The sequence below is a fragment of the Solanum dulcamara genome, chromosome 2, assembly GCF_947179165.1.
Source record: "Solanum dulcamara chromosome 2, daSolDulc1.2, whole genome shotgun sequence".
Lineage (NCBI taxonomy): Eukaryota > Viridiplantae > Streptophyta > Magnoliopsida > Solanales > Solanaceae > Solanum > Solanum dulcamara.
Window position 1 is genome coordinate 80,117,081 of NC_077238.1, and position 12,503 is coordinate 80,129,583.

The window sequence follows — 12,503 nt, forward strand, 5'->3', positions numbered from 1 at the left end:
AAGGAGTAGAATTTTTTTTGGGATCTTTACACAAATTGCTGGCTGGATTCACTGTTTACTTCCATATCCGTATACATCGATTATGCACTGGTTATATACATATTATACATGAATTATACATTCGCAGGCTATGTTTAGTTTAATTGGTTGGGTGGGAGGTTATTTTAGGTTATTCTTCTAAATTTTTTAACAACCTGGTCCCAATAGCAATGGTCACCCAAAAGTTTAACATCATGTTTTAAATAACAGATTATCCAAACCCGATAAATCAGTCAATGATCTCATAGCTGATATGAACTGGATAGCTTATTTGAGTTATCTTCTGTTTACATTATTTAAAGTTTGTCGTTGAAATTGAACACTATTGTGTTGAAGGTGGCTGGAGAGACGGAGACAAAGGGGCAGATAAAGTTACGCTTCAAGACAGCAGCAGGGAAAGATGTGGTGTGCATTAGGTCTTTTCAGCTAACTCAGAAGGCAACAAAGATGGAATACAAGGCCATTGAGAGCGTTCTACAGACTATAAATCCTCACACAGGAGAGGTAATACTAATTTATTTGACGGTTTTGTAAATTTTGTACTTTACCTGTCTTCTTGATGGTTATGTTTTATCTGTTTCGGAGATTCATTGACAAGATAGTAGAATTAGTCTAGGTTATATGGCTGGTGAATAGGTAAATTTGATCATCAAGGGTAGTGATGTTATCTTTGTATTCTTATAAATCACATAAGATTGTATGTGATTATATGTATTTTAGCTACCATTGATCAAGCCAGCATGTGTTAAAAAGAGAAATATAAAGAAACAATACTGCTCCTAGTACAAAATCATGTAAATATTTTCCTTGCATGTGGATTTGGACTTGGAAATACATCGACCCTTATTCTCAAAGTTGCTGCCATGTGATCAGGAGGTCATGTGTTCAAGCCATGGAAACAGTCTCTTGCAAAAATGTAGGGTAAAATTGCGTAGAATAGATCCTGGTGGTCCGGCCCTTCCTCGGATCCCGTACATAGCAGGAGCTTTAATGCACCGAGCTGCCCTTAATCAAATAACTTTTAAGTATATCTCTTTATTTTCTTGGCGTTGGTACATTTTCTTTGGTAACTGTGTTTGTCTGAGCCAACTTGTGTGTACCACGAGTAATTCCACATGGGATCTGGTACCTCCCACCAGCACTGGTGCCTCGGTAACTCTATCCGCCAAGGCGTGGACATGTGAGAAGAAATCACTTAGTGTTTTTTGCCTCCACTGGAAATTGAACTTGAGACCTCATGATTCTCAACCCACTTTGTTGGCCACTAGGCCTTACCCTTGGGTGCTTCTTGGCATTAGTACGTATTGCTTCTTTTTCTTTCACATTCTCACAACGGTAATTGTAATTTGTATCAAAGGCCAAAAAATCTACCTATGCCAAATTAACTGCTCTGTTTTGTCTTTGTTATACTTGTCCAGGTAATTTTAATATCTGTGCGGCTTGTGACATTGTCTATAATTTCCCATAAACGTACTGTATCATATCCAATTGTAGTTCTTAGGATTTTGCTAGGCTGATAGTAGAGGCTTAGACTTAGGGTGAAGAATATAACATGTTACCAATTTCAAAAGGAAAAAAAAGAACTTATACTTGAGCTGTAGGAAAATGGTTGGACAGGGAAAAAGTTTCTTTCTGAATTATTAGCTTATTCACTTGCAGAAAGTTTGCCTAAGTTATAGATGTGCCGATATGGACCGAGAAATCCCTGCTCTCATGGGTGTCTCAAAGGCCATTCTTGAAAATGTGATATTTGTTCACCAAGATGAGGCAAACTGGCCATTACAAGATCCGTCTACGCTGAAAAAGAAGTTTGATGATATCTTCTCTGCTACTAGGTATTCTTGTAATCAATAATGGAATTGTCAATTCATTATCATAGAGTTTGTGTTTGAAAGATGTATTCTTCTGTATTAGCTCGAATAATTATATTCTTTCTTGAATATGCTTGAATTCCAACTTGACTTCATTTTACTCCGTCAAGAACATTAATAATAGGGAAAAGGCTCAAATATGCCATCGAACTTTGAGAAAAGGCTCATTTATGCCATCCGTTAAAAGTTTGGCTCATCCATGCCATTGCCGTTTGAGAAAAGGCTCATCTATGCCATTATTTTTTAACTCCGTTTTGCAAAACCACCCAAACAACTTTTAACACTTTTCTATTAGAGTTTTGAATCAAATGTGCTCGTTTTGCTTCTTCTTAAGAACACCAAGAACTTCAAATTTCCAACTTCTTCAATTTTTCACGAAATCACCTCAAATTTCAATAGTAGCATTCCTCCGAGCTAGATATCAAAACTCAATATTTTTTAAGTTCGAATTCAACCTAACCCAATAAGACACTTAAAATTTCTTCAAAATTTCAAAACTTTAGCCTCCTTTAATGGTAGAATTTTTGCCACAACTCCAAATCACTTGAAATTTTGAACATAGACACAGTGAACTTTAACATAATATTTTTTGAGTCTGTGTTCAAAATTTCAAGTAATTTGGAGTTGTGGCGAAAATTCCACCATTAAAGGAGGTTTAAGTTTTGAAACTTTGAAGAAATTTTAAGTGTGTCTTGTTAGGTTAGGTTGAATTCGAACTCAAAAGATATTGGATTTTGATATCTAGCTCGGAGGGATGATACTATTGAAATTTGAGGCGATTTCGTGAAAAATTGAAGAAGTTAGAAATTTGGAGTTCTTGGTGTTCTTGAAGAAGAAGAAGCAAAAAGACTATATTTGATTCAAGACTCCAATAAAAAAGTGTCAAAAGTTGTTTAAGTGGTTTTGCAAAATCGGAGTTAAAAAATAATGGCATTAGATGAACCTTTTCTCTAGCGGTAATGAAATAGATGAACCAAACTTTTAACGGATGACATAAATGAGCCTTTTCTCAAAGTTCGATGGCATATTTGAGCCTTTTCCCTTAATAATAAGACTAGTTTCCGCCTCATCCTTCCCAACATTCCTCATTTTTTTATTTTCTACATGTATTTTGTGATTGATCAGTAGTGTTTTATCAGGAAAAGGTACCAAAAGGGTGTTCATTTGCAGTGTCAAGAATCATATATGCACCAGTTAGTATGACCTTTTTATGTGAAAATTGCTCAAACCTGGAATAGAATATTCAATCTTCCTCTATTCAAAGCTCTTTGAATCTACCCTTGTGCATCTGTATGATTTTTTCTGCAAATTGCTAGAGATACCATTGCTTACAATTTTGTGGGTAGGTTCTTTTGGATTTGCCGGATTTGACACTATTTAAGCTACATTCTTGGTCCACTAGTTCTCAAGTTAGGGTATCTAAGGTTTAATGGGCTTACATCGATTCATGCATGACTTGGTGCTGTCAAACTTACTAACTTAGTTCTCTAAGAAAGAAGGTTATTTGTTTACCACTTATTGAGTCATCATCATCAGTGGGTTTGAAATTAGTATGAGATTTCAAGCTCAAATGCTCAAAATACCAAAATATCATGGTTTGTGTGGGTAGCCTTTTCACTATATTTGGTGCTTAATCAGCAGGTGTAAATATTATTCGAGATAATTCAAGCTTTACAGAAATCTCAGAATGGTTGTGCTTTCATGGTTAATCTTTTTTAAATATCAAATGTTCTTTCTCGCTGCTGAGAGCTTTTCTTTTGATTCTAAAGTAAGGAATATTATTGATGTAAAAGGGACCCGCATTAAGAGAATGCAGGGAGAGATTACATCCAAAAGGAAGAGCTTACAGTATATGTCTAGCTGCTGATTCAGAGCTTAGTTCACCATTCTCGAGTGAAACAACCCATTTTGATCTTCAAACCCATATGTCATTGATCATCTTCCTCAAAGATGTCTAATTTGGTGTTCCCTAAGATGCTGACGTCTGTCAAGAGATAACTAGTTTGGTGCATCTCTCTGTGATTTAGAGGTCTTTCATGATTATGGTCTAAATAGGTTGGTGATTTTCATGCAATTGCAGTTTTTGATGTGCAGTTGTTGAGCTGATAGGAACCAAAATGAAAGTGGTTTTCTGGTACGCAGGGAAAATTTTTCTTGCATTTTTTGCTGATTTTTTTGCTTGGTGTATATTGTTTTTGGTTTCTCTCTGAAGGCCCAAAAATGGATAACTCAACGTCAGTACAGTTTAGTCCTGGGGATATAGATCTATTGGGCATGATAACTTATTTAATCCACTCTGTGCGCTAACTTCTGCTTTGTTTTACTGTTTAGATACACAAAGGCATTGGAGGTTATCAAAAAGCTTCACAAGGATCAATCTCAAGAAATAAAGACATATAAGTTGAAACTGGAGAATCTTCAGACATTGAAAGATGCTGCTTACAAGGTTTTGAAGTGACCTTTATTGGAACTTGCTTCAGACCCAGAACCATATTTTTCTTCCGTCTCTTCCCCTTTTTATTTACTCTGGCAGTTGTCAAATGTTCTAAAAGCATTCACTTTAATCAGTTCTTTTCTTGTTCCTAGTTCAGTGTAGTTGATAGAACTTATGTTTGTTTATATTTACTTATTAATTTATGATGTCAGATCCTTTTGCTTGAAAATGGAGGAACAATAATTTGAGTCCCTTGTCTTAGACTAGATTATATAGTAAAACAAAGAGAAGTTTCTATTCTGAACACCAAGAGGAATTTCAAGAGAAATTTCCTATTCTGAAAGCAAAGAGGGATTTATTGTGCATTTTGTTGAGCATGGTGGATAAGTTATCAAGATCAGTCCTCCCCTTCTGAAAAGATAATTTGACAGATATTTTGTTGAAGGCCTGTTAATGAGCACCACCATTCAATACTGCCATCCACTCCATCAAAAGATTTCCATTGGCTATGTCAAAACTATTTGCTACTGTCTGTCTTTCAGCTGGTGGCAAGTGGGGCTGTTCCCTTCTTCTTCCTTTGTACCCTAAGGGGTCGTCACTGTGTATATGACTACTTGAAAACAGGTTAACAACGTTTGACTGAAGTATTTGTTAGTGCTTAATTTTGGTTTTGAGATTTCCAAATGTACATACACATTATTTGCTTTACCGTGATCTTTCAGAAATTAATACTATGTTGTTTTTATCATGTTTATTTTCTTGACTGTTGAATGATGTGAATATGTAATCCTCAAACATTTTTTTTCCCACTTTAGTTGAGGACTGCATGAGATAAATGAATGCTATATGTAAAACATGTGCTAGAGGAAAAATTGTCGTAATTTGATCTTTTTTTTTGATCTAGTTGAGGGAAAGCATTGCTCAAGACAAAGAGAAAACAGAGGCACTGAAAAGTCAGATGGAGGAGCTTGAAAAAGAGATTCAGACTCTAGATAGTAAGATCCACCATACTGAAGCAACTTTAAAGGACCTTCATCAATTGCAGCGAGACATAGCCACCAAAAATGCTGAAAGGAGCACATTGTTCAAGGAAAAGGAAAAGCAATATGCAGCCCTTGCAGAGGAGAATGAAGGTTTACTGAACTGAATACACGAATATATATTCTTCTTCTTTCAGCGCAGAAGTAATGGCCAAATCATATCAGAAATGCATCAAGCAAACTTAATTCACCTTGTTAATATCCTAAAGTTATATTCTTCTTTTGTGTATGTGTGCGTGTTCATCCACTGAAATACTTTTTAGTAAAAATTGATGTATTCAAATATTTTCATTTTTAATTGTTAGACACTGATGAAGAGCTGATGGAGTGGAAGACAAAGTTTGATGAAAGGATAGCGCTTCTGGAATCAAAGATTAGCAAGTTGGAGAGGGAAATGAATGACTCAGAAGCAAAGAGTTCCTTCCTTAAGCAGTCCATAACAAACTATATCATGGAGATCAGCAAGCTTCAAGCTGATGCTGAAGTAATTCCACTCGTCCTTTGTTCTATTTGATTTCGTGAAGTTCTCTCACATCTTGCTTCGCGGTCTTAATGTTCTTTTTTCGTTTACTTTTTTGTGCTTTAGGCTCATGCAGAGTTAAAAAATGAAAGAGACGTCACTCTCAGGAAGCTTTTTGACAGACACAACTTAGGGGCTGTTCCAACTGGGTCACTCAGTGATGATGTTGCTACGAATTTAACAAATCGTATCAAACTACGATTAACACATTTTGATAAAGATTTTCAAGAAAAAAAGGTGATTCTTTGTTTTATACTATATATACATATATTTAGCTATGAAGGGGAGCCTTGGAGTAACTGGTAAAGTTGCTGCCATGTGACCAGGAGGTCACGGGTTCAAGCCTTGGAAACAGCCTCTGACAGAAATGCAAGGTAAGGCTGCGTACAATAGACCCTTGTGGTCGGGCCCTTCCCCGAACCCTGCGCATAGCGGGAGCTTTAGTGCACCGGGCTGCCCTTTATACATATATTTAGCTATGCTATGTTGTTTTAACTTGTCAGTTATGATTGTAATTACTTTGATTCAGCTGTATTATAAGGCTTGAATGCCCTTTTCACTTTGTTCCATTTCTGTTGATTATTCTATCCAGTGGCGTATACCTGGGTCTGAAGTGTACAGTCTTGCTGTTAACAATGAGTCGAGTCTTTATCAAAATGAAGCTTATTAGCTTTGGCAGTATTTTATTAAATTCATCTTGTTGGTCATTGATCTTGTACTTCAACTTAAAGTAGTCATCTTTGGGTCGACGTTTTAGATATTTGTTTTCTGCCCATATGCTGTTTCATATAGTGCCTTGTCCAACTACAGAAGTTAAACAACATCATACCTGAACTCCTGAAGTCTTAAGCTCTTAGATGCAGTCAATTGTTCCTGTAAATGCTTGATATTAGTGCTCGTGCAATAATTCTATGTTGTCATCTTGAAGGCTCCTCTATGTGGAGTTCAAAAATTGGAACTTGGATGGATTTGATCGTAGGCATACCTTGATATTTCTGCTAAATGGTTGTTTTATTTGGCTTGGGTACAACGAATTATGGTATTGAACCTTAATAATAATAAAAACGGATTCCAGTATTGAACCTTGCTTTTTGTTGATTAGAAGTGTAGGTTCAATCCTTCAAGTAAGATTTTATTATGTATTACTTTTTTAACAAATTGAACTTATGCATTACATATTAACCCTGTTTTACCTGTATTTCAAGATTAACTAAACTCATATGTTTAAGCATTCATTCCATACTTCCAACTATCAAATTGTACAAAAGCCAAAGTTTGTTCAAAGGTGTGGGTTTTCAATAACAAAATAGGCATCCTCTAATACTGAAGTAGCTACTGCCTACTGATTATGCATCATTTGTTCTGTGAGTTAAAGCTATATGCTGATTTTTTAATAAAGTAATAATTTATTATGTGGATAAAATTTCTGGTATATAAGTTTTATATAAAAAGTAGGGGACAACGTATGGTTCTCTGCGAAAGACAGCACAATTATCAATTTTCTATTTTGACTGGAACTTCATTATTGCACCAAACTTTAATCAGAAAACAAAAGATTAGCAGAGAACCATACGTTGTCCAGATGCTCTCAGCTGTATGTGCATAAAACTGTGATCTCTTCTCTATTGAGTTTGATCATTAAAACAAATGGTTTCTTCTCTCGTCTCATCTCTCGTTTCTCATGGTATCAGAGTTAACATTTGGTATGCTTTGCAGTCACCTTGTAAGTTCGAATTACAGTTGGGAGTATGAACCTCCAAAAAAGAGTTGCGCACGCGCGAGAGGGTAGAGTTACATAGTTGTCCCATACGGGCTGTGGAAGGGCTTCCAAAGAGGTGTATAAAGTTTTGTAGTTGCCAACATGTGTTGTGTACGGGCATTCAAAGGGGTTATATATGTCTCGTGCTGCTCCACCTATTGCTTTAAGGTTTTGGGTTGGATGCTCAGATTCTTTCATATGGTATTAGATCCAAGAAGAGAAACCACTGTGATTTAGGTCAATATAGTCGATAAGAGTTTCACCTAGTTCGTGACTTCGTGTAGCGTCTTGTCATTTCCTTGATCTGTCATTCTCAGCTTTTCGCATACTTTTGTGTATCTAAATTTTTTACTGACATCATATGAAGATGCTAACTTCGCTTGGAGTAACGTTGTTCTAGAAATCGAATGAGGCAGAAATTGCAGCTGCATGGCATCAATACGACATTGCAAACCGCGAATGGAGCGAAAAGGAGGCGCAAAAACAGGCTAAAGCAGATATTAAGGTTATTCTTATGAGTAACATTATTTGGTATGCTATTGAATTGTCATTTTTACACATGTTTTGGTTCCATAATTGGATGCAGGACGGCATTTTAAAGCGCATTAAAGAGAAAGAGGATGAACGTGATGTGCTTGAACGTCAGATTTCTGATGTTAATGTGGCTCATCTTGATGAGAGGGAAAAGAAAATGGTTTGATGTCTCTGCTTAATATTTCAACTCTTTTTGACGAACATTTTGGTAATGTGGCTCACACATCTTTGCCTTTCAGCAAATTGAATCTGAGAGGAAGTCTAAGCAGCTTGCAGAAAGAGAATTTGACTTGAACATAAGGCAAAAACAGACTGAGATGTACACCGTAGACCAAAAACTAAAAGATCTTCGTGATGAAAAAGATCATATGGCAGCTGAGTCTGAGGACAGAATTAAGCTCTCTCTTAAGAAGTCAGAGTTGCAAATTTTCGAAAAGAATCATAAAAAGATGCAAGTCACATTTCATTTTCATAAATTTTACATCCACGTTTTTATTGTGTTTATTATGGTTATATGCTTTTTCTTCACAAAAGATGATGCTTTCTTTCCCATAAAACTAACAGAATGGATGATAATAAGGATAAGATAAAAGGAGTGTTGAAGGGAAGGCTTCCATCTGACAAGGACTTGAAGAACGAAATTACTCAGGCACAAAGGTTCGTTTTCCCCATCTCTTGTGTACTTTTAATGTGTACAATCTTTTGGATTTGTTTCTTGAAGTTTGGTTACCAGACCATTCTTGGTCTTTTTAAAGCTCGGAGAAGTATTTTTCTTATTGATCAATGAAGACGTGTTTGCTATTGTTGTCAGATACTAAGCAAAACACAGGTATCAAAATTTACTCCACATTGCTGGGGTAAAAAGTGCATTCATTGATTCTCTTGTCTGTTTAAAAATATGCACGAGTTAAATCACAGTTGAAAGCTAAAGTGCATATACATGCAGATGTCAGTACTTGTCAATCAAAATGACATGTGTATACTTTAGTGGTATAGGCTTTATATTCTGTTCTTTCCCCAGTTTGAATACATCCTTTTGAAAAACTAATGTCCTAATCCGGATTGTACCCTATATATTACTGGAAAAGGTTATGTTTAGGAGGCATATGTGTCTGGTAGTCAAACAGCTGAAACGACTAGGACTAGTATGAAAGTGAACGAGTATGCTGCTTATGTTTAAGTCATCTTAGGAGGAGCAGCTTCGAAGTCACATGGAAGGCAACCGTTTTGTAGCCAATTGGCATAGACAGTTTGGTGTCCGAGGACCAAAGTTTTTGCAGTGTTTTATGGTGCTGATTGCTGAATTGGAAAGTTTTTACCACCTTACCTGGGATTTCCTCTCGGAGCAAACGCAAGCATGTATGGGATTCAATAGTTGAGGATTGAGAATTAGCTTGCCACATGGAAAGGCAATACATATCCAATGGAGGTCGATTAGATCTCTTACAATATGACTAAGTGTGATCCCTACTTATTTGAACAAAGAATGCCTATTTCTTTCCACATTTCCCTTTAATATTAGTGGAAAAGAGATTGGATAAATTGAGGAAGTTCCCACAAAATATCACCAAGTGTGATGGAATAGGTATTGCTATCAGAAACAAAGGGAGCACTGGGGTACTAGGAGCCTTAGGAAGCACAATGAAAGCCTTTTAGGCAAATGAGAATGGAGATTTCTAAGTGGAGATGAAGGATCTGGAGAACCTCAAAATATTTTACTTGTAAAGATGGATAGATCAGTAATAGAACTTAAGACCTATAAAAAGATATCACCCCAAATCTCCATAATAGAACTTAAGCTTCTCTTGGGTATGCATTGTGGAGGCATGCCATGAGAGAGAGGATGATCACTTCAAATTTACTGGGCTGAGGTAGAAATGTTGGAAGCATAAGATTTGGATTGGACACGTATCAATTAGGAATTCCAAGGCTGGTTTAACAGCGATGTAAATCACAAACCACAATTGTGAAGAACAATATATGTGTACAATCAGCAGAAGTGGAAAAGGACTGATGGGGCATTGCAATAAATAGTTCTTAAGAATAGAGAGTGGCAGCAAAAAAGCAAGGGATTAAAGGAGAAGAAACATGGTAAATCTGTCACGACCCAAAATGGGCCGTGAGTGGCACCCACACTTAACCTCCTAGGTGGGAGAACCAACAATACAAACCCCAACTTATATTAGCGATTCAACTTATGAAATGCAACAATAATGCGAAAGCACAACTTATGAAAGTAAGAAATAACAAAAACCACTAAAGTCTATTACATACGTTCTCCAAAATCCGAAAGTCATCACATCAAGGACATCTAATCTTAAATACCAAGTCAGAGTGTATCAAACACTAGAATAGATAAATAAAATAATTTATGTCCGAAAGCTAAGAACATTATGCCATGACTGAGAGAATCCAACACAAGCTAGGAGGATAGCTCACCTTCAAATATGATATACTGGAGACTGGCTAGAGCTGAGGACGAGTCGAAGTCAATGGTACACTAGCTGCACTCCACAAAATAAAACAAAGAAAAATACAACTAGGGGTCAATGCAGGGCAACATGTACTAAGTAGGTATCATCGATCGACTCGAAATAGAAATCAATATACATAAAGTAATAGTAGGAAATCAACTATAGCACTTAACATATGACAAACAACAAGATCAAGATCAAGATTAAGTGACATCACAATGAAACAATTACGTAATCAGTCGACAATATCTAGAGTATACGTGAGGACTCAGACCTCCATACCACGCTTTTTTGAGAAATGAGTTATTTGAGATCGGGTTGTATTAAGTCATTTAATTTTTTTTCCTTTAATATTACCGTGCCGGAACGTGACACTCGATCCAATAATATTATGCCGGCTCGTGGAACTCGATCCTAATATATCGTGCCGGGTTGTGGCACCCAATCCAATAATATAATTAATTCATCATTCGTATTCATCACTTTCCACTTCATTAACAATATTTTATCAAGCCTTCTTTATTCAAGACATCACTTTTTATAGAGCAAGTTCAAGATTAAGGATTTTATGGTCTTAGGACTGTAGACCAATCACAATAGCATATCAATTATCCAAACCAGAACAATTAAATGCATAGAAAACTTCACAACATTGCTCAATGACTATCAATCGCTATTAAGAGTCTCTTTATGATATAGAATAAATCATAACCTACCTCAACTGAAGAACGGAAGTCAAACAAGCTAATTCACCAATGCCTTTCCTTTCTTCAATGCCTCAGAACGTTCCCAACCTATCAAGTATGCAATATCCATAAGTAAACGAGTATGTAGACACCCATATTACTATACATCTAGCCTAGATCGAAAAGCTCACCCAAATCTATAATTAATTTCCTTAATATCAAGCATAGGGTTAAGTCTTAATTCCTCCATAACTCTAATGGTATTCACATAATACAACACACCTAATATTTAATTACCTATTTTAATATGTCAAAACCTTGAATGTTAAGGCGATACCACAGGAAATTTCTATACCCGAAATCAAGAACATGCCCAGTAAACTTACTGCCAACTACATGCTAGACATTAACCTCTCTGCAATCTATTCCATATATATGTAAATATAATATAATATAATAACTAATGCCTATTTCATCAATTTTCAAACATTGGCAGCATTAGCCAATGACTGCCATTAATTGTTTGCCCCCAACCAAAATCCCAATAACCAAATTCTACAGCAACTAGCAACTAGAACCTTGCAACTTTCAAATTCTCCCCTTTCTCTTTTACCATCCATCATTATAATAATGATAATAAGACATCTACCCATACATACAATTGCACAGGTTGAGGCGTGATTTACCTGAAGCAGTTGTACTCCTCTCGTTCGTCTTAGGGTAGCAGTAGTTTGTGGCATGACAAAAATAAATACTAACCCCTATTAACTTATTTTAATAAATAAAGTGGTATAGGGTATTAAATAAATTAATTTAGCCCACTAATTAAATTAGTTATCTAAATTTACCCCTCAACTAAATAACCGTAGTTATCGAATAGTCCAAAATACCCATTAAAAATTTGCGGAATGAGTCTTTTATGGAATAAGAAACTTTAGTATTCAAAACGACCTAATGGGTCGTTACAAAATCACTGTTACCCAAATGAATGCTCATGAAAGGTTGAGTGATTGATTCCGTAATCTGAACAGGAGACAGAAAGGGTAATTCCTAGTGAAATCTTACTCATCCATCTTAACAAACGAAAATAATGCACCACAGTTTCCACGTTAAGTCATATTGGCTACCTGCATGGCTGCAGCCCTT

General features: G+C 36.0%; 1 protein-coding gene and 1 long non-coding RNA gene across 4 annotated transcripts in view; one reads left to right on the forward strand and one right to left on the reverse strand.

Annotated features, from left to right (window-relative positions):
• Positions 1-12,503, reverse strand: part of LOC129880966 (uncharacterized) — a 55,749-nt gene that overhangs the window by 5,457 nt on the left and 37,789 nt on the right. The window lies entirely within an intron of this gene.
• Positions 1-12,503, forward strand: part of LOC129880963 (DNA repair protein RAD50) — a 29,870-nt gene that overhangs the window by 1,388 nt on the left and 15,979 nt on the right. The window contains exons 3-12 of one of the 3 annotated variants that reach the window (XM_055955244.1): positions 376-543; positions 1,699-1,874; positions 4,242-4,356; positions 5,249-5,477; positions 5,690-5,868; positions 5,971-6,141; positions 8,064-8,168; positions 8,250-8,357; positions 8,437-8,648; positions 8,762-8,854. In XM_055955244.1, the coding sequence (XP_055811219.1) occupies positions 376-543; positions 1,699-1,874; positions 4,242-4,356; positions 5,249-5,477; positions 5,690-5,868; positions 5,971-6,141; positions 8,064-8,168; positions 8,250-8,357; positions 8,437-8,648; positions 8,762-8,854 (1,556 nt within the window). Of the gene's footprint in view, positions 1-375; positions 544-1,698; positions 1,875-4,241; positions 4,357-4,732; positions 4,969-5,248; positions 5,478-5,689; positions 5,869-5,970; positions 6,142-8,063; positions 8,169-8,249; positions 8,358-8,436; positions 8,649-8,761; positions 8,855-12,503 lie in introns of those variants that run through there. The other 2 variants (XM_055955245.1, XM_055955246.1) reach the window with 2 other exon arrangements.